This window comes from Myotis lucifugus, unplaced genomic scaffold (genome assembly GCF_000147115.1).
Source record: "Myotis lucifugus unplaced genomic scaffold, Myoluc2.0 scaffold_571, whole genome shotgun sequence".
Taxonomy (NCBI): domain Eukaryota; kingdom Metazoa; phylum Chordata; class Mammalia; order Chiroptera; family Vespertilionidae; genus Myotis; species Myotis lucifugus.
The window spans coordinates 308,223-330,767 of record NW_005871619.1 but is presented as its reverse complement, the minus strand read 5'-3'; the positions used below and the strand labels follow the sequence as shown (position 1 = coordinate 330,767).

The window sequence follows — 22,545 nt, the reverse complement described above, 5'->3', positions numbered from 1 at the left end:
CACTTGCCAACTTTATTTCCCAGGACTCCCATTTTGAGACCACGACTTCGGCAGCAAGAAATAACAGCTGGAATCTCTCCCTCCTGAACAAATCAGCCGTGACTGGAGTTCCCGCTCACCCTCCTCTCCATGACTCTCCTCCAAACTCTGGTTAATTTTATTTTTAATTTTTGTTTTTTTAAAAATATTTTTTATGAAAATTTTTAGAAACATCAATGATGAGAGAGAATCATTCATCAGCTGCCTCCTGCACACCCCCTACTGGGGATCGAGCTCACAACCCGGGCATGTGCCCTGATTGGGAATTGAACTGTGACCTCCCGGTTCATAGGTCGATATTCAACCACGGAGCCACACCAGCCAGGCAAACTCTGGTTAATTGTAGATCAGAGTGAAGGTCTGGTTGGTTAGCGTTCCTGCCTGTCCTACAACTATGTCTCAAGTTTAAGGCTGTCTTTCATCAAATTTCTGTTTCCTTTCCTCCACTACATGGTGATCGTGTATTTCACTATCTCCCCAGTTTTCTTCTGTTCCACCTCCTGTCATTAGTTCTTTTTCCTACCTCACATCTGCTTAGTTGTTCTATCCCTGAGCACTTCATTCATTCTGTTCCTGACCCTGACCGATGCCCCAGACCTTTTCAGTCCTCAGACACCCGACTGGAGACATGGTGGCCTGACACACGCTTCCTGGGGCACGCGCTTCCTCCACTGGTCTCCGCTCTCCATCTATGACTTGCCTTTTCCTTACCAGCTCGACTGTTAGTCGTGAGCACCCGTGTGCGGTGGGGACACTCCATCTCAAGCCTCCTGTCAACTCTGAGACATTTTCAAGTTTAAGGAGTGTCACCATCCTATCAACTTGACCGTGCTCTTGTGGCTTCTCCGTAGATCTGGCTCAGCCTCAAGCCAGGCTTCGCAGAACAATGCTGCCCTGTCACCGTCATGCCATCTCACAAAGGACTTCTGTCAGAAGAACGGGCTCCTTGGTCTCATTATTTTAGGTTTTTGAGAAATAGCTGTGACAAGCATTGATTTCTTATTTTATAGGATTTCTTTGAGGAAAAAATCTACATAGTTTATCTGTGAATTTTCTGTTTCAGTCCTTGCACTGTCAAACTCTGACGTTCCACCCCCAGGCCCCTTGGAGTATTTTTATTCCTGGGATGAGGTGCCCATGCAAGTTTAATATGAGAGGGAACAGGAATGACAACCCTTAATAGCCTTTTCCACGTGCCAAGAACGGCAATGAAAGTCTTACGTGGGTGAACTCGCTTTTTCCTCGCAGCAAACCCCAGTACATTTTACCAACAAGACTTTGATCACGATTACAGGCATGAGTGGATGAATTCAACACAACTGACTTGTCGAGAAGTGCTCCCAAGTGAGTGAACTGACAAGAGCTCTGGAGGCAGGGCTCCCTGTCCGACGCCAGCATCGCTCACCTGCACAGGTGCTTGCGGCGAAGCCCACCCTCTTCCGAGCTCTGTCGAAGATCACGTAGAAGCCCTCCATCACGGTAGCACCAATCACCAGCGCGTTCGTGGAAGGTGAAATGCCGAATCGGTAGCACTCATAATTCAGGCCAGCCCTCATCATGGGCTGGATGTAAAGCTGTTGTTGAAGAGGACAGAGGAAACAAGCAAGAAAAAGCACAAATCAGTCAACATCACACAACTGTCATGGTCACAGGGGGCTCAGAACTCTCCAAGATGCTATGGGGCGCTACAGCTCTAGGAGCTGAAACCGTAAGCATGGTGGTGATAAACATTAGTGAGAGTGACAGGAACATGTACACCACCTGTAACTGTATACAGGGACAACCGTAAGCAGACTTCCATCCACCTATCTATTTAGTCATCCATTCATCAAGTCATCCATCCATCTAGCCATTCGTCCGTCTGTTTGCCCATCCATCCATCCATCCATCCATCCATCCACCCACCTATTCGTATATCCATCTGTCCTTCCATCCATTCAACCATCTGCCAACCAGTTATTTTTTGAGCCTAGACACTGCCCTTGGTACCAGCACTATAAGGACGAATAACACATGGTTCCTGTCCCAGCTAAGCTTCCCATCTAAGGGGGAGACAGGTAAGTAAATATTGAGTCAGAAGTGTTCCAACAGTCCCTTCTATTGATAATGTTGACCTACTAGTTCTCTCGTCAAAACTCTCTTCCTTTCATCTCTAAGAGAGGGTCCTCTCTCCCTCCTCCTAACTCACTGGCTACTCCCTCGCAGGCACCTGTGCTGGATTTGCTTCACCTTCCTCACCTGTCCGTATCCGGGAACTGCGGAGCTCTGGCTTCCTCTATCTTTCCTCCCAGGTGGCTCAAGCAGCCCCATGGCCCTCAGTACATCCCCCGCGCTCTATGCCGAGGCTCCCAAATCTCTATGTCCAGCCCAGATCTCTGCTGCCACTGCCACACGCTTCTGTCCCCACTCATCGCTCAGTTGGCATCTCAAATGTACCACTAAGAAAATGACACTGAACTTTGGCTATTGCCCCGATCTGCTCATCTCCAGGCTCTCTGTCTCAGTAAATCCACACACAGCCTTTACTCCGGTCCCAGAGCGCCAGGTCAGTATCTCTGACCTCCCTTCGAAACCGCACACAGCGCCTGCAGCCTTCCTTTGAGACAGAACCTGAATCTGATCACTTCTCCCATCTCCATCACCACCACCCTGGTCCAGGTCATCGTTGGCCCCTTCTGTCCTGATCTAGTACCACAAAGGTTCCTAACTGGCTCCAGGATACCACCTTTCCAAAGTGATGGTGTCTTCTAAGAAAGAGTCGGCAGGCACAGGTAGGATGATTCCCTCAGTGCGAGAGGGGAAAGCCGTCACAATCAGAGAGAAGACACGGCATCCACGGATAAGAAGTTCTGACATGTGTGAGGCCCATGTCCTGAGGCCCCCAAGAGGCAAGAGTTACTGGGGACATGAGTTAAGTCTTAAAACAATCAGCGAGCCAATCAATATCATATTAGTAACAATTCCTCTGTTTTTTAATGGAAAAGTATTAAAATGTAGGCAGTTAAGAAGAGAGAATGGCTTGGTATGACATGACAAATATTTGGGGGAGGGAGGAAAGCAATAAAGCACAAAATAAGTGAGGAGGACTTTGCCCTAAAGGATGAAAGCGCTAAGAAAAACTTGGAGGAACAAGGCACTACTCATAGATAGGCTGTCTCGGGCCTTGTGGGGATGTGAGAGGGAGGGATTTTGGAGGGATGAGCAAAGATTGAAAGGAGACCAGTGGGAGGGGCTTCCGTATGATGATTGATGGAGGTGGAGGAGGAGGCAGACTGGGCCGAGCGTGGGTCTTTTGGATTGGTGGGCACAAGAACAGTATTTAAAATCTGAACAGAAAAGGAAGCCGGAAGTTGTGCTGGTGAAAACATAAGTGATCAAACTGACCCTGAGGAAGGTGAACATCACTGTACTTCACCTGCAGGGCAGATGGGAGGGAGAGGAGCTGCAAGGAGAGAGGGGAGCGAGGACACATGGTGGCAGTGCCTGGAGTCACCGACTGCTGGGCATCAAGCAGCTGCTGTGTTCAGGCAGCTGTTCCGGCAGGTAGAACCCTGCACTGATTGGTTTGTCTGTCTGCAAACCCTTCTTCCAGGCCAGGCATCATTCTATTCCTCCCTGTATGCCCGGCGCCTAGGCACCCAGTATATGCCAGGCATATAGGAAGACCTCAATAAATGCGTGTCAAATGAATGAGTGGGGCTAAGCTTTGATCAGTGTTAAATTAAGAAAAGGTGGGGGGGTGGCTTAGCTGTCACAGAAACAGAAACACACACACACACACACACACACACACACACACACACCCCTACCTTTGAATGAACTAATTCCATAATGCAAGTATGATGCAACTGATGATACTGATACGAACAGAATTTGTATCTTTTCCTCTGGCCTTTCTGTGGGCCCCAGTCGACTCCCAATAAAAATTCCAGACTGCAGATCTGTCACATGTTGGGAAAGCTGTGGTAGTTCTGGATCTCAGAAGAAACTGGCTGCCTTCAACTGAGTACAAACGGGCGAACCAGTGGCACCAAGACTGAAACTATTTACACGTACAGGGTTATGTGAAAAAGAAATCAGAATTTGTCTGAGAGCTGGAAATTGATTTTTGAACAGGCCAAATAGAATTCAGCTCGTGTGTGTTTGGAAAATGGTGCTGGTGACAAACCGGACTCCCCTGCTCTGACTGCTGGTGCCTGGAAGGTCCCAGGTAGGGACCCCAGTCTAATACTGCGGCGACAAGGAGCCCTGGGATTGCCCTGAATGTTAGGAAAGGGGTTGGGCAGGCAGAGCTGAGGTGTTAGATGACCCCAGTGCGACCTTGAGGGGTGTGGCCAGCATATGGAGTGTGTGTGGTTCTCAGCAGGGGATGGTTCCAACCGCCCATCCACGTCCCTCCCAGCAGGCACCGGGAAGCAAACATGGTGATGTTGAATAAAAAGTCAGAAAAACAATGGGGAATGTCGGTTTTTAAAAATCGAAAATGTGAACATGTCAAAGTCAACCCCCCAAAATCTACAGTCTCCTAAGTGAGAATAAGACTGGATTCTTACTCAGAGATACCCACATGGATGCCACCTCCCCAACCTGCCTCCCTATGCCCCCACACTCACCCCGTGCCGGCTATTACCTGTCCTGGACATAATAGGTTTTTCCCTGGTTGCCTGCTTTTTTCCTCCTGCTTCTTGTGAGTCCCGGCCTCTGCCAACCACCCACATGCCATTTATTTGCCAGAACACGTCCACCTGTGTCCTCAAGCTAGGCTTTAACTTTAGTTACAAACCACACTGATGAAATAATGTCCACATTTGGCGGTTGGCAGGGCAAAATATAATCAGAAAGAGTACATTATTTTAAAGATGCTGAAAACACAGTCCAAAAACATCACTCTTTGCAGTGCTGTTCATCCAAGGACACAGCCGTCTTCTGAAAATGGAAAATGCCACTGAAAGTATTACTATTTCTCCTTCATAGTTAAAGAGGCAGACGCAGACAGGGCGAGTACGTTCAGGGCAGTGCCCTCTGCCGGGCTGTATTTCCAGTCTTTTCCCCAACAAGTGCCCATTTCTGGAATGCCACCCCCCTCCCACTATGTAAAGTTGAAAATGGAGACAAGGCAGTATTATCACTTACTTCTTTCTTCTGAAATTATTCCTCCTTTCCTACCTCCCAGCCACACTCCTTTATCTCAAATTCACCAGATTATATGGCAAAGGCACAAGGGCTTTGCCATTTAACAGTTACAGGGCCCTACCCTCCACTGCATGGCAGTGTTGGGGAAGGGAGGGTGGTCTTCAAAACTCATGGTTCTCATCTTCAAGAAAATAATTGAGGAAGAAACAGAAGTGTGTGTGTTTTTTCAGAAAACAGAAGTCGAAGGAAAAAAGGCAACGGCATAATATACACCCTAAAGACATGGCCCCGTGCCCGATGAGTAGCCTGGAAAACTCGCATTATGGGTTTGAAGGGCAAGCTCACAAACGGGTTATTCTGCTCAGCAGAGATTCGACAAAAGATGGGTTGTTTGAGTCGGGTCTTCGAGGATGGGAAGAATTTAGATACACAGATGGAGTGGGGACCAGAGGGCATTTCAGGCGAGGGGTGGGGAGTGGTGAAAGCAAAGGTTAGGAGACGGAGCAGGCACAGTGATCAATCAGTGGAGGGTCAAGGGTGCAGCAGGAAATAGGCAGGAAATAGGCAGGAAAGCAAGGAAGGGCCCAGCGAGGAGGTCCTGGAAGGCCACACCAGGGAAAGAGACCATCAGCATGTAAATAGTGGCACTGAAAGCTGCGGTTCAGGAATATTGACCTGGAATAGTTGTAAAGGGAAACACAGCGGTGACATGGGTGCCTGGAGGGCACGTTGGAGGTTCCTGAGGTGATGGAAGGGGGTGTGAGTGACATAGTGAGAGCTGTGGGAAGAGGCGAGAACATGACTAAGGAAGACAGAAGTTGGTCTATTTAATTAGATGCCTAGGATGAAGAAGGAATCAATGATTTATTGCATATGGGGGAAATGATGTCTTAATCTCTGAGAATCCAGTTTTATTCTTTATTTATAAATAAGTAGGAAAAACCCATCTACTGGTATTATTGGAGATGTGGCAAAAATGTCCTCAATTCTTGACCTTTCCTTGTAGCCACCCCTTGTGATGTGACTTTGCAGCTCCTCCCATTGGCAGGTGGTGTCTACTTCTCCACCCGGGAGTCTGGGCTGGCCTTGGCCTTGTGTGGGCAGCACTGTGCAGGAGAGGGTGGCTAGTTCTGGGCCCAGACTTCAGGAGTCCTTGAGTTTCTTCTCTCTCAGAAGAAGAAACCACTGCATGAGTCACCACTGGATGGTGAGACAACAAACAGCTCTATCACTCCACTGACCTAGGCACCAGAGCAAATGAGGCCATCCCAGACCCCAGACCAAGACCATCCTAGACCAACGCCAACCTAGACCAAGACCAACCTAGACCAAGGCCAACCTAGATCAAGACCATCCTAGACCAAGACCAACCTGGACCAACGCCAACCTAGACTAAGACCATCCTAGACCAAGACCATCCTAGACTAAGGCCAACCTAGACCAAGACCATCCTAGACTAAGGCCAACCTAGACCAAGACCATCCTAGACTAAGGCCAACCTAGACCAAGACCATCCTATACCAAGGCCAACCTAGATCAAGACCATCCTAGACCAAGACCAACCTGGACCAACGCCAACCTAGACCAAGACCATCCTAGACTAAGGCCAACCTAGACCAAGACCATCCTAGACCAGTGATGGCGAACCTTTTGAGCTCGGCGTGTCAGCATTTTGAAAAACCCTAACTTAACTCTGGTGCTGTGTCACATATAGAAATTTTTTGATATTTGCAACCACAGTAAAACAAAGATTTATATTTTTGATATTTATTTTATATATTTAAATGGCACTTAACAAAGAAAAATCAACCAAAAAAATGAGTTCACGTGTCACCTCTGACACGCGAATGAGTTCACGTGTCACCTCTGACACGCGTGTCATAGGTTCGCCATCACTGTCCTAGACTAAGGCCAACATAGATCAAGACCATCCTAGACTAAAGCCAACCTAGACCAAGACCATCCTAGACTAAAGCCAACCTAGACCCAGCCAACACCAGCTGGCCAGACACAGGTGAGCAAGCCCAGGAGATCAGCAGACCCACCCAGGCTCCTGAGCAGGAATTAACGCTCACTGATAAAGCTGCTGCTATTTGTGGCTGTTTGTCACTCGGCACCACTGTATATCTGTGCCTGTGTTAGGTATCAATGATTAGATATTATGCATGAAGGGCTTTACTTTTGCATGTTACACGTTGAAGAGAGAAAAGCCCAAATCCAAGCTCATACCTGAGGCAGGATAGTGATGCGGAAGGATCTGCTGGAGTTCTCCTCTCTCAGGTAGATGGAGATTTTCGGGAAGTAAGACCAAGGTGTTTCGGAATTCGCCCAGCATGCCAGCTGGGACCCAGTCCAGAAACCATCCGAGAATTCTGGAATCTAGACAAAACACGGTAACGTGAGAACTAATGACTAGTCTGGCGCGTCAACAGGAAACAGCTCCCGGCTTTTCTTGTCACCTCGCCAGATGCCCACGGGGATAAACAGGGTTTAATTTGGACAGCACAGCGGAGCCATCAGTCCTCTGGGGGGTAACGGTGCTGACAAATAACAATTATTAAAACACTGAGGCTTGTGGAGCACTCGCCAGCATTAGGCACCTTTATAAGCGCTTTGCAGTCATAATTACATCAATCCTCAAACACCGCCATCAGTGCGGTAACATTACCCCCTCTACTTCACGATGAGGACACCAAAGCACAGAGAGGTGAAGCGGCTTGCCCAAGGTAACACAGTAGTTGGCAATGACCCTTTAAAAGAGAGGCCAGATCCTAAATGTGGCCCTCAGGACCTTCCAGGCATCACCTCTCCTTTGAATTCCCCGTGCCCAGCGAGCTTCCCCAGGTGCAGAGCCCCTTGTGAGCGCTCCGCTCTTCTGGAACATCCTTCTCTCCATATCTCAGCTCAGATGATGCCTCCTCCAGGAAGCCCTCCCTAACTCCCCCACAGAATGCTGGTCCTCCACTGGGTATTCCCCTGTAGCAGTTAGTTTGACATTTACTATGTTTGGTTCACTTCTGTTTCCTGCACTAGGATCTGAGCCCTCTAAGGACAGAGGCCTGCTGTCTGCATCCACTTCCGGTCCTAACACCTAGCCCATCAGGGAGATTCAGGAAAGATTGTGGGAAATATGAATGGGCGGGAACACAGAACGTCCACCTGTGCCTCTCGTCAGGGGACTGGAAGGACAGTCACCCAAGCATGTCTACTAGTTGCTGAATCTTTAAGTGAATGACAGGTTCCAGCCACGCCATCTCGCCAGGACCAGCGAAGGCACCAGAGCAGGCCTGCCCTGGGCCTGCCGGCTCCCCGAGGGAGGACTGTGTGGGAGGCTCCTTGGCTACCACACGTGCCCCTTCCAGCACAGAGCCCTGCTCGGGCGTTAGCTGGGGGCGTATGTGGTGGGGACAGAGCTAGGAGAGTATTGACGGGGAGGAAGGCGGGTGTTTGTCCCTGAGGTAGGAACACCTGGGCTGAGTTGAGGGACAAAAGGGCGAAAGGGTATGGGTGAGGTATGGTGCAGGGGGAGGGCAGACGAAAGCACTGGGGACACGGACGACAGCCACGGAGGCTGGTGCAGAGGACAGGAAGGCGCATGAGACAGGCACGGAGAGAACCAGGGCACCCCTGTGCATTTATCAGAAATCGTTTCTCAGAGGCCTGGGCTCTGTGGCGCACCGGTGTCATTGCGGCACTCAAGTGGGACGTGCAGGTCACTTGTTGCCGGAGTCCAGACTCTGGGGGCTGAGCCAGGGCGAGACGCTGAATTCCAGAGTCCCGGACAGGAGGGTGGGACGCGGTGATGTGGCCGTGGACAGACCACTTGGGGCCTAGGACCCACCCAGAGAAATGGGCAGGGAGAGAGACCCCCCAACAGGGCCCAGGGCTGGGAAGAGGTGCCGGGAGGAGGGTGTGATGGAAGCCGAGGCAGTAAGCACGCGGCCGTGGAGAACATGTGGGGCAGGTACAGAGGACACCGTGGCGGGACAGCATGAACCGGGTGTGTCCCGTGCTACACAACCGCACACACAGGCGCCAGCCCTCCCTCCCGCCGGGTACAGAGCGAGAAAATATCCTGTGTCTCTCCATCCATCAAGGCTGCCCCCTGGACCGCCCAGGAGTGACCTGCAAGATCTCTAATGCGGGCTTTAATGCAGTTTCTCCTTTGAGAAAAGGGAAGTCGATTGGAAATGGGCGTCCTAGGGACGAACCTCTTGCCAGACGATGAGGCGAGGCAGTCATTTTGCTGGAAAGGGTGGCTCGGCTGCCCCACGGCCCACAGCTCTAACGTCAGCACTAAGAGCAGGTCCGGCCACAGATGGCGAATGAGGCTCAGAGAGGCCAAGTCACTGGCCTGAGGGGCCCAGCTCAGAACCAGCTCTGGGACCACCTGCCTCCAAAGGAGTCTGGAAAGCCTCCGGGGTTAAGCCACGTGGGGGTTCAGGCCTCAGGTCACAGAGCTCTAATGCCAGAAGTCATCTGGAAGCGGGGTCCTCTGCTTGTGCGTGTTAGAGGTGCAGAAGCACGCGGCCTGAGACGCAGGGCGCCACAGCTGGGCAGGAGCGGAGCCCAGGCTCGGCCACACACAAATCCCCACCGGGCTCATTTCAAAATACACACCCACCCACCATGCGTTTCTATAATCCCAGGCGACAGTCCACGCAGGAGCCAGAGCCCAACGTTCGTCTTGTGTTCGCTCTCCGAGGCCAGCCTTTCCCTGACCCGAAAGAAGACCAGGCCGGAGCGGCTCCCAGGGCCCAGCCCAGAGAGAACAAACGCGCCTTTGGTGCGCACACAAAGGCCCGCAGAGCAGTGCACACCCTGCCCCAGACAAACCGCCTTCCCAGGTCGCTCCTCCTGACGCAGGCTCCGGTTCACGGGATCTGTGGCGACAAGGCAAACAATGTCGTAACTGCCTTCCTCCAACTCGTGGTTTTCCTACAGAGCCAGGCACTGCCCAACCCGTGATCTGATGACCTCGGGGTGCCAACACCTGCCGCCACAGCCCCGCGCTCTCACGGCCGCAGAGGTTCCGCTGGTGGTCAGGCACTTCCTTGGCCCAGGGGAAGCGTTCATAGCTCAGAGCATTACACCTGACGAGGCTCGTGTGGACTCTGCTGCGGACATTTTCACTGCTGAGGGAAATGGGCAGATGGCTCCGTAATTCGAGCATCGAGCCTGGTCTGATCTGTCGCCAGCATTCTGAATGTCAGGCTCTAAAACTTCACCGCCGTTTCTTGTCTGATTCAGTGGATATTAGACGGCTCTGGGCTGCCGCCTTGAAGACTTTTCAGTTCCAAAAGGGCCTCCACGTTCTTGCTTTTTTATTTCCCCTCTGCATTCTTTTTGTTTGCCTGCTGCTCTTCCCAGGGCAGTTTTGTCTGTCTGTCTGTCTGTCTATCTGTCTATTTATCTATCTATCTATCTATCTATCTATCTATCTATCTATCTATCTATCATTAATCCTATCTATCTATCTATCTATCTATTTATCTATCATTAATCCTATCTATCTATCTATCATTAATCCTTACCCGAGGAAATTTTTCCCATTGATTATTAGGGAGAGTGGAAGGGAGTGAGGGGGAGAGAGAGAGAAACATCAATGTCAGAGACATCGATTGGTTGCCTCCCGCATGCGCCCCAACTGGGGCCGGGGAATGAACTTGCAACCCAGGTATGTGCCCTTGACCGGGAATACCCTTCAGTGCACAGGTCAATGCTCTACCACTGAGCCACACCGGCCAGGGCCCCATGGCAGTTTCAGGCTTTTGAAGTTTCTATTCAGGACAAGCCCTCTCTCCCTCCCCAGGTTCCCGCCATCACCTGTAATAAAGCAACTGCTGTGCCTTTTCCTATCAATCATTCTTTGAATTTGGCCATCCCCGAGATAACCAGCCGAGTTAGTAACAGGATAACGACTCTGGGAAACACTCATTTCCGGTGACTTTGCCAGGGTGGCCCTGCGTGGACAGATGTTTATGATAAAACACCCAAGCAGCTGGGGGAAATGTGTATCTTGCATTCACACAGTAGCAGCACCGCAGTGTGTTCACTGGCTAGCAGCTCCTCTTTCCCGAGCACCTGGGTGCCAGGCACTGGACCCTAGACCTCAGCACAACCCCGCTGACAACGTGGGGCTCTCAGAGGGCCCGTGACCCTCCCCCAGGCACCCTGCTCATACAGCCAGAAACCAGACCAACTTCAATTCCATCTCACCCCAAAGCTGTGTCCTTCCCAATCCATGCCAGCTGGTCCACTCTGATGCCCCAAACTGGAAAATTGGGGTCACCCTGGGAATACCATCAGCCAGGTCCCCAAAAGGTACTTGTCTTTGACCGCAATTTCAATTGTGTTACTGAACGTGACCATACAGTAATTATTGTATTGGCCAACTAGTCCTTGTCACCTATAAATCACATTCTTTTACAACAGAATTAAAATCCCAACATGGCTTTAATGAGGCCTGAAAGGAGTATGATTTTTGGTTTATTTCTTTAGTTTTAAAGGCTACACGCATATTCCTGGTTTACTATTTTAACGTAGTATATTGCCAATTTTTTTTCTTAGATTAAAAAACTGTATTGCACCAACTACACCATCATTTGAAATACAAAAAAAGGCGCTGCACCTTCAGATCCCAGTTCTCCCAGGTTAAAATGAAATAATTATTTGCCAGTTAACATCAAATAATAAGATTGTGAACTTAATAAGTAATAGTTAAAAAACACACAACCCTTAAACCCTCAGAGGGAGACCATTAGAGCAGTGATGGCGAACTTATGACACCCGTGTCAGAGGTGACACGCGAACTCATTTTTTTTGGTTGATTTTTCTTTGTGAAATGGCATTTAAATATATAGAATAAATATCAAAAATATAAGTCTTTGTTTTACTATGGTTGCAAATATCAAAAAATGTCTATATGTGACACGGCACCAGAGTTAAGTTAGGGTTTTTCAAAATGCTGACACGCAGAGCTCAAAAGGTTCGCCATCACTGGAATAGAGGGTAACGCTGCCCAGCACGTGGTCGTGACCTGGTGTTCTCCGAGGTCCATCCGCGCCCTGAGACTCACCAGAGACGCGCGGGCCACGCCTTCGACCACCGCATCAAACACCTTGTGGGGCAGGCGCAGCAGTGTGGTGCCGCTGTCCACGATGGCCTTGTCCGCGTTATACTAAAAGGGGAAGGAGGGGAGAGAAGGCGCATGAGTGACACGGCACCAGCCCGCCATCACTGGGCATCCGTTACGGACAAGTTCGAGCAGCCACGGCCCCTCCTTGGTGGTTACCATGAATTTTACATTCTCAGAACTAACTTTCAGCCCATTCTCACTTCACAGATGAAGGAACTGAGGCCAGAAAAGGGAAGCGACGTGACCAAAATCCACAGCCCTCCCAATGCAGAGCCTGTCCCTCAGGCAGAGGTGTCCAAATGCCCTTGCCCGGGAGCCTCCCCGGGCAACCAGGGAAGACCCCCTTGTCCTCAGAGGGTGCGATGGCACATTAAATGCCATTTGCACACCTCACACAAGCCAACCCTCCCTTATGCTGCCCATGGAAAGAGAACCAGAGCCACATTCAGTCAGAGCATCACACACCCGCACACAGTCTGTATTTTATTTCAGGCCCTGGGGTTCTACCACTGGATTCCTTCATGGCGAGTAAGTGCCCTCTGACCTTAAACACAGAGCTGTGGACGTGCAGTCTCAGTGGAACGGACCGCCGTCTATCCCATGTCTGCGGGTTTCTCAGAGGCGTCTGTGTGCATGGGCCTTGGTGGGGGACTGTGACGGGGCGTATGAAAGGGTGGGATGCCGAGGTTGGAGGCATGAGGGAGGGATATAATGAAATGCTGGGGGTTTTCATAAACCATGCTGAGAATATCGTAGTGGACGAAGGCTCCCTCAAGTCATCATAATCATGATGCCATCATGTGCCACAAATACGCCACCATGCCGTGAGCGGTGTGAGCAGGTTCGTAATGGCTCTGGTCTTGCAGCCCTGCACACCTGCCTCCTTTTAGCATAGCAAGCCATTCCCATCCTTAGGGCGTAACTTTCCTCTGAGTGAGAATTATATAGGGGGGTGGGGGATGGTTAACTCTGAAGGAAAAATAAAGCTGATGATTCATTTTTACTTTCGTTCGGCTTATTTTTGACCCCCTCTGTCCCTGACACTGATGGAACCCGTATATGCAGCCTCTTCAGCAGAGTCAGGGACCACCAGGCCCATAGGAATGGCGAAGGTATAGCTCCAGGTACTTCTCCTCACTCACCATGTTGTGCTAATTTTTTCCTATTAAGCCAAGTGATGGTGAAAAAACATTTTTATTTATTTTAGAGAGGGGTCGATTTAAACTTGTCATACAACTGAAGGCCCTGTAACTTTTAATGTCATGAGTCTTTGATTTATCTTGTGGTGTAATGTACCTTCTGATTTTTCATATGCAGGTCCCACCCGCCATATTTAGGTGCCTCGGGCACACACAGACAGGTAGGCACAAAGAGCTCACAGGGCAGGTACCTCTCTGCAGTCCAGATTAAGGCTCTGGCCTCCGACTTCCAACTTCAGAATTTCGATCTGATAATACCACTCCTCCTTAATCGGGGTATACCAGATGTCTCCTTTGTACAAACTTGGTTCAATTCCTCCCAGGACCTAGGAAGGAAAATAGTAACAGGGATGAGAGAGAAAACACCCAGGCATACAGCACGTGACACCAAGCAGCGTGCCCTTGTAAGTCAGTCCCTCATTGGAATCGTACTTTCACTCCAGTCTGATGTTACAAAACAAATGTACTAGTATATGCTTGAAAAGTGAACAGGGACCGTTAAGGGCCTAGTAGCCACAGGTCAGACAACACTCTGCCCCGGTCTAATCAAGATGCTCTGGGGTTTCCCTCCCCGACAGGAAGCACACGTAACTCCAGCTTCACCGTACGCAGACTGTGCCCCAAAGAAATGCAGTGAAGTAGTTAACCACCCAGCCTGACCGTGGCTTAGCCCTCAGAACAGAGGATGCCCTCCTCCCCCACACAGTGCTCGGAAGCAGAACACAAGGGAGCTTCCTTAATCAAAACTTCATTTTGCAAAACTACAGAACCTTGCTCCACAAATCCTAGGCCCCCCTCTCCTCTGAAGAGGGGGTAACCAGGTATTAAAAGCAGCTGCACTGCCCTAGCCGGTTTGGCTCAGTGGATAGAGCATCGGACTGCGGACTGAAGGGTCCCAGTTTGATTCTGGTCAAGGGCATGTACCTGGGTTTCGGGATTCACCGGGTGCAGGAGGCAGCCGACCAATGATTCTCTCTCATCATTGATGTTTCTATCTCTCACTCTGCCTCTCCCTTCCTCTCTGAAATCAATATAAATGTATTTTAAAAGGAAAGAGCAACTGCACTGATAGCAAATGCAAGTGGCCGAGCCTGCTTCTCACAGCTGGAGAGCAAAGGCGTAGGCAGCACCCACCCTGAGGAAGGCGCCCTCCTGTGCTTTCACCTGTCACCTCCTGCTTGAGACATCAGGGTGCAGGTTCCATCAAGGGACACTCAGGGCTGATGGCCTTGAATGATTCTGTTTCACTAACTAACACTTTAGCTCTGTGTGTGTGTGTGTGTGTGTGTGTTTGTATTGGGGGGGGGGATGACATACAGGTGTTCTTGTCTCCCCAAACGTATGAAATCACAGGCACTGCCTTTGCGTCCCCTCCCCAGATTGAGGCCCACCTGCACACCCCCTACTATTTCTCACCTGCCCCTCCCCCACCCATCAAAACCAGTTACCTTTCAAAGGAAAACTTTAAAAAAACTTTAATGGAATCTGGGGGAGCCATGAGAATCATCTTTGGGATGGCAGGACGATTAGGAAAGGTAAAAATAATAGCTAATCTTATTCATTTTTTAAAAGGTTCTATAATAAGGATTATCAAACCCTTCCAAGACTGGTGTTTGCCTACATGTCTAGTATTTCTATCAGGGTCTTTAATAAAATAAAATAAAAAAGAGCCCCAGTGGTTTGTGAGTTTCTTTCGCCTCTTTCAGACGGAAAGATACCCACAAGACTACCTCCGTTGGTACCAGATCCGTCCACGGGCAGTCCCGCCCCACACATCTGCATGGAGAAAACGTTGGGGATCCCGGCTTGCGTCACGAGGGAATCGAAGAACGTCTCCAGGGAACTCGATGGCTGCGGAGGGAGGACAGGGACAAGGCTTCAGACTCACGGGCCAGACGAGGAGTGACCCAGGGTCGACACCACTGCGTATTTGTATTTCCCGTTTCTCGCGGCTAAACAATAAACAAGCTTAGGATTAAGTACCTTCAACAATAACTCACAACCCTCCAACAGGACTTCCTACCGCGTGGCATTTTTCCTGTTGGTTGTAGGAGTGAGAGTGTTCCCGGAAGCTATGGGGAGGCTGTTCCATTTATCATCACGACTGCCCGGCCAGGCGGCGTGAGAAGCTGGGGAAGTGGGTTTCCACGGTAGCGGGTGGACTCTAACTGCAGACATTTCGGAGGAAGGAGAGAGCAGGGTCTCCCGGGCCGGAGGTTGTCTGCACTTCTTTCAGCCACAGTTGTCTGCCCATCATGCAAGTTAGAGATGCCGGACCCAGGGGACAGTTTGTCTCAGACCCCAGACCAGGGACAGGGCGTGGCTTGGCCAGCTGTCTGCTGAACTCTGGTGAGCGGGGATTTAGCGGAAAAGAAGCATTGCTCTGCTCCTCAAGTTGAAAAGCTGGATCACTGATTCCCCACCGCCGAATTTCACTCTATGCCTTCCTTACACGTAGCCATCCATGGCGAGGACGCCCCCATTGCTCCAGGACTCAGAAGAGAGAGGGACGGTCTACAGACAGCTCTGAGGTGGGGGTGGGCCACGGGTGCTGGTGGTCACAAAGGAAGGTCATAGGCTTGCATTTAGATTTTGGCTTTGACAGCTGGGAGATAGGAGAGTTAGTCACTGTGAGGGTTAGTTTTGGGTGCAAACTTAATTGTAGTAGCATGGATGCTATAGGCATATTCCAACAACGTGTGGTTCACAGAAGGCACGATCATTTATTATCTACAAGATAATAAAACTTATGATCTATAATTCTTCAGGGAGGAAGGAGAGAGCCCCCCTAGCAAACATACACCTTCCCATTTGTTGAGCTCATTTGCACGGTCTCCCACTCAGCTCCCGTGGAATCTGGCGAGTCTGGGACCATGTCTCTATGATTTGTTGCAGGACTTTGTGTTTGGGTCAGTGAGTGAGACGAAGGCGTCTCTGGACACAGGTTGGGCTGGTGCTGACCCAGGGGGTGTGGACATGGGTTGGGCTGGTGCTGACCCAGGTGAGTATTATCCTGTCGTCCATCTCCCTGAGAGGCAGCAAGGTAACCACTGCGCAGGACTGAATCCTCGCTCCACCCTTGCTTAACCCTGGGCCTTGCCCCTTTGTTTCCCAATCTGTAAAATGGGATGATAATGGACTCCCAGAGCGGTTCTCAGCTTAGATGGGTGTTATCTCATAAAGGCTGGGCGCAGAGCCTGGCACAGTCAGGGGTCTGTTACGATTCCGTCAGGTCACCTCAGTAGGACTGTGCCCAGCGCCCCTGTAGAGGTTTCAAAGCACACCGTTCCCACGACCAAGAGAACCTGATTCAGGGGGATGCTTGGACCTGAGCATCTGCAGGAGGGGAGCCCCCGTGGGTGGTTCCTCGGTGGGAAGCATCTGGGGTCCACCAGGGACCGCCACACACCATGGCCACCACTCACTGTTTGTCAACCCACTTGGGGCCACCACCCAACCGCCCTGCCTGTCCCTGCTCCCTACACATTCTCTCTGTCTCCCCAGCTCCACGAGTGTGGGGCCAATTGTTGCTCGTCTTGGAATTTCACAGATGAAAAGATAAAAGGTCACATGGAAAGTCTGGAAACCCCCACGTAGTTATTCCCAAGGGAAGTTTCACATGTTAGTCATTCCGGATCATTTAGCTCGCCTCTACCGTCTTCCAAATAATCAGCATGAAAACAGTCAGACCCACATCTTTCACTTGCAAAGTCACATGAAGATGGAATGTTTTGCCCGGGGTCACATGGTTGGTGAAAATATATTAAGAAATGAAAGTCACGCAAATCTCATACTAAGCTTGGCCTAGGTACTGAGAAAAGAGGGGGGTCCGGAACTGGTCTGGGCCCCACAGACAGTGAGACACGGCAGCTGGGGCTCTGACTGTCCTGGGCGAGGTGGGACCTCTGATCCTCAGTAAACACACCTCAAAAGTGGGGTAACTTGACCTTACAAGTCAGCCCCTCGGGGAGCTCACGAGAACTGACGTCTTTGATGTTCTCAGCCGCGTGTCTCAGGCTAGTCTTTCTCCTTAAGAAGCCACAGGGCTGGGGACCATCCCCCTGCCCGCTCACTGTCCCCGCTACACCCCAACCCTCCCCGCCCCTGCACCATTTGCTAGAAACTTGAGCTGGAACAAATGTCCTTATGAGGCGAGAGAGCAGGCCTTCCCTCTGGGATCCTCAGGGACCCCTGGGGCTCTGTGGTCACCAGCCTGCTGCTCCTGCCCGGCCTGCTGCTCCTGCCCGGGCTCCCACTTAGCTCTGCTCAAAACCTGACCCTGAGCGAGGAGGTGTGGTGCCCGGGCACAGGCAGGAGGGGTGACCTCCTTCTGCTTTGCTCAGGTGTCTGCAGACCTGCCCAGAGGTGCTCAGTATCTAAGTCGCCTGCCCTTGGCAGCCCTTCCCTGTGGAAAGTCCCCGGCCTTGGCCTCGGCCAGCTCGCCTCCCTCTCCCGCCCGCCAGCGGCGCTTCCTCCATGGCAAACACTGGAGAGCGTGCAGCCCTGCCCTTCCTGCTTGCGAAGGCGCTGATGCTGCCGAGAGCAAGGGTCCCCCTTTTCCTCAGCCTGTGACTACTTCCAGTGGCCGGTGGTCCCAAGGCAGGCTCGCTCCCCAGGTGTCCCTGCTCCGGCCGCAGGTGTCCCTCACAGGCCCTCTCAGCCTGCCGGGCCACCCCCTGCCGAGGTCCCGTGTCCCCTGTAGCTTCCATCTTCATAGGAGCGTCTGACTGTAATAAATGTGTTTTCTCTGAACCCTACGCTAATAAAAACTCCTAAACAAAACCACAAAGCGATTCAGGTTCTCAATATTTTCAAACTATACGAGCAAAATAGATAAAAACAAAAGACGAACAATAAGTAAGGGTACCAGGTTATCTTGCAGGAAGGTTCAAAAATTGTGCCATGAACCTTTAATTTTAAAAATGCCTAGAAATTTCATAAACTGTGTGACCATCTCCGACGGCCTGGACCCGTTCACCAGCTCCTCTGATGAGGGGTTTGCGGAACCTCCTCCCATCGCTCCGTTCCTTCGGCCCCCGATGATGCTCACCTTGGCCAGGGCCGCGTAAGCGAGCCCCAGGATCCCATTCCACTGAATGCCAGGCAGGAAGAAATTCTCCGACTCGAAGATGGTGGCGACGTTGACGAGGAAGGAGGTGTTGAAGCCCTTTGTGATGGTGACCAAGTCCTCCCCCACGGAGCCCGTCCAGCTGCCTTGTGTGTACTTCACGGTGACATCAAAGTCCTTGGGACGGTAAGTGCTGGACCTGGAGGGAGAGGAGAAGGCAGGGTCGTGTTCTGCCTGGTGTCCGTGTCCCGCCGGCCGGCCGCGGTGGCTGACAGCTGTCCTAAACCCAGTCAGCTGCAAGCAGTTCCCACCAGTGTGCACTGGACACAGCCACATCTCCCCCACACGGATCGCTACTACTGTGTGGGTGACAGCTGTAGCAGGAAATACTGGGTTAACACGTGGCCCCTATGCATACCCCTCTCGCACCCCCGTAAAGGCCCACACGCCAGCTGCTTCACGTTACTGTGTCAGCCCGTGAAGGCACAACTGAGTGTGGGCACCTGCCTGGCCGTCTGGCTGGGTGGGGACCCTGCACCGGGCTTGGTTACAGAGGGAGGGGTGAGCAGCGCCACCAGCTTGTGCCAGCAGCGGCCGAGGGCTCAGATTCACACAACCAGTGAAGTGAGTAAAGACGAAGCCATTCCCGCCAACGCCACAGGCCTCCCTCCCCCTCAGGCCCCACACTACCCCCTGATGTCCCAGGTTCCTTCAGGGCTCCCCCCAATGCCCCAAAGTTGATCAGACTCACAGCAGAATGTGGGGGGGTGAAGCAATGGCATGCTTGATACAAATTACTGCGACACCATCTCCCACCCCATATGCATACAGCCCTAAGCGTAGGAGTTACTCAAACACAGTGACAGAACGAGGTAAGACCATGGACAGGACAAATGACACAGACAGACAACAGGCAAGTGAACACATAAAACTCCCGTGATGAGAGCTATCCAGGGGATAGAGCTACAGCAAGCATGTCAAACTCAAGGCTAACACGGGCCAAATAAACATGGTTTAAGTTTATGTGGGCCGCAAAGAAAACAAAAGCTTCAATTTTCATAGCAACGTGGGTTTATTTCGATAGAGACACAGTGAGTACAAAGGACTGAAATAAATGAGTAATCATTAACATAAAATAATAGAACATTTTAATAAAAATTAATATTTTTTCTTGAACATTAACTTACCAGACACTGAATAACTACACAAATGAATAAGCGTAATGCAAATAAACCTATTTTTCTTGTTCTCCGAAAGTGAAATATTTCCTGTTGCACACACGAAACAAGTCAGTCCAAGACTAATGCCATGGCCATCGGCTGCTAAAATATTCACTGCTAGTATCAGTGGAGAGAAATGGTGCGTCTGCACGTCAGGCATGTGAGGGAAGTGAATGCAACACAATGATAGTAATCAGTCATTAGCGAATGTTATAGTTCGTTATTAATAATGATGTATAACAGGATATTGTAAAAATTAAGTTACGAAATTTGTATTAAAACGTTTCTTACATACCGTTATATTGACTGGGCCGCAAAAATATTCGTTGTGGGCCACATGCGGCCCGGGGTTCGTGAGTTTGACATGCTTGGTCTAGAGTGTTCTTGGTGGCCTCCAGTTTTCACTCCCCCTCTGTCCTAATATTAAGTCTCTAAACATTAATGTTAACACTCCTTTGTGTTAGAATTCCATGAATTAGTGCAGTCCTCTTTGGAGTCGGGAAGCAAAGTTAGTCAGAGATGACAAGACCTTCTTTTTTTGGTACATCAGAGAGGTTTTAAAATAATGGCCTTTGATTCAGTAAATTGCACTTCTGAGACTCTGACCCTAAGGAGACACCCAGGAAGCAGACAGAGGTTTATGTACAAAGACAGTCATTATGTTTTACTGAGAACAGTAACAACTGGAAACCACCCACATGCCCACACAGAGGAGCTGCTTAGTAAATTATCATACACCCATATGATGGAATATTACACAGCACTAAAAAACAGTATTTACTGAGAAATTTCCAATGACAAAAAAAACAAGGTAAAAAAATGTATACATGTGGCAGAATCTTCTTCAAGAAGCGCGGTGGGGTTTTGTGGGGGAAATGTGGTTAGGCCCTTCATACACGTCACTTTAATATTTAGGACAACATAAGTAACTTTTTAAAATATGTTTTTTTATTGATTTCAGAGAGAAGAAGTGAGAGGGAAAAAGAGATAGAAACATCAATGAGAAAGAATCATTAATCAGCTGCCTCCTGCACACCCCCTACTGGGGATCGAGCCCGAAACCTGGGCATGTGCCCTTGACTGGGCATCAGGCTCGGGTGACCTCTTGGTTCATGGGTTGACACTCAACCAATGACCATCCCAGCCGGGCAAGAGAACACGTAACTTTTATAATTAGGGGAATATATAACTTTTAAAAATATCTTCACCCGAGGGTATGCTTATTGATTTTAGAGAGAGTGGAAGGGAGGGAGGGAGAGGGAAAGGGAAAGGGGGAGAGAGAGAGAAACATTGATAAGCTGCCTCCCATACGTGCCTCCACCAGGGATCAAACCGGCAACCTAGGTATGTGCCCTGACTAGGCATCAAACCTGCAACCTTTCAGTATATGGCACAAAGTTCCAACTCACTGAGCCACACTGGCCAAGACTATAACTTTCATATATGTAACCTTTATAATTAGGGGAAAACTATTTATAACTTTTATCATTAGGGGATATATATATATATATATATACATATATATATATATAAAACTTTTATCATTAGGGGGGAAAGTTATTTTAAGAATGTCAAGGCAGACAGATTTTGGAAAGACTTAATTCATTCTAACTTTGTAATGGAATGTAGACTATGAAGAATGCATAACTTTAATATTTACTACGTTAGTTCACATCCTTAAAGTGAGAGCACATGACGTGCACAGCCCTGACAAGGGCAGGTACAGAGGACACTCGAGTGGGGAGCCCTGGGGCTCTCCAGAAATGACTTAGGGAATGTGCAGAGTCTGGTCAGGGAAAGGTGGGCGCCTGAGGACTGGTGAAATGCCAAGCGTTAGTGCCGACAGAAATTCAGGTGTGCTTGGCAGAGAGCCGGGGCTGCATTCGTTTACGCTGAATAATAATAAAAACAGTGAATTATTCAGTCCCTTCTGACAATTCGGGGTCATCCCTCAAGTTAAAAAACACACGACTGCTAACAGAAGATGCTAATTATTTTGAAATGCTCGGAGAATGTGATCTAGCACAGGGTCGGCACCCCCTTTCTGTAAAGGGCCAGAAAATACATGGTTAAGTTTTTGTGGGTCACATGACCTCCGTTTCAGCTACTTGGCTCTGTGAGGATAATGAGCAAGCAGCCTCTGACAATACATAAGCAAATGTGCCTGGCTGGCTGTGTTCCAATAAAACTTTATTTACAAAGCAGACAGCTAGTTTGCCAGCTCCTGATCTTGGAGATCAGCTATCTCCCCCAAACAGTGGAAAAGTACCATCACTTTCTTTTGAGAAATGGTTTTACTTTCACTGCGTCCAGGCTACAGAGAACAATAGAATCTGCTCATGTTCGCGCTGAGAGCCTGAACATCTACTGAATATGCCTTCTGTAGTTTTCCAACCAGGCTGCCAGTCCCCTCTTGGCGGGGGACAATCTGGATGTTTTGTTGTCATTTGCAGAGAGATGAGAGGCAGTTGCAGCTACACTGCTCAGGTTCAAATACCAGTGCAGCCACTTATCAGCTGTGTGACCCTGGGTCACGTCATTTAACCTCGCCATGCCTCAGTTTCCTCAACTCAAAATGGGAAGAATACAGCACCATACCTCGTGGGGTTAATTTTGAGGATTAAAGAGTGACTATGTAAAGCACTTGGAACAAAACCCTGGGACACAGCAGGTATACAACAAAAATAGCTGCTGTTATAATGATCTAATCACTTGTTACCTTTACTCAATGTATGAATTATTAGAGAA

The 22,545-nt window shown here is 49.9% G+C and overlaps 1 protein-coding gene across 1 annotated transcript in view; it reads right to left on the bottom strand.

Moving 5' to 3' along the window:
- Positions 1-22,545, bottom strand: part of BACE2 (beta-site APP-cleaving enzyme 2) — an 80,440-nt gene that overhangs the window by 46,919 nt on the left and 10,976 nt on the right. The window contains exons 3-8 of the mRNA XM_023745698.1: positions 18,560-18,776; positions 15,232-15,360; positions 13,701-13,835; positions 12,251-12,352; positions 7,402-7,551; positions 1,445-1,613 (exon numbers count right to left, since the gene is read on the bottom strand). Coding sequence (XP_023601466.1) covers positions 1,445-1,613; positions 7,402-7,551; positions 12,251-12,352; positions 13,701-13,835; positions 15,232-15,360; positions 18,560-18,776 — 902 coding nt within the window. The remainder of the gene's footprint in view (positions 1-1,444; positions 1,614-7,401; positions 7,552-12,250; positions 12,353-13,700; positions 13,836-15,231; positions 15,361-18,559; positions 18,777-22,545) is intronic.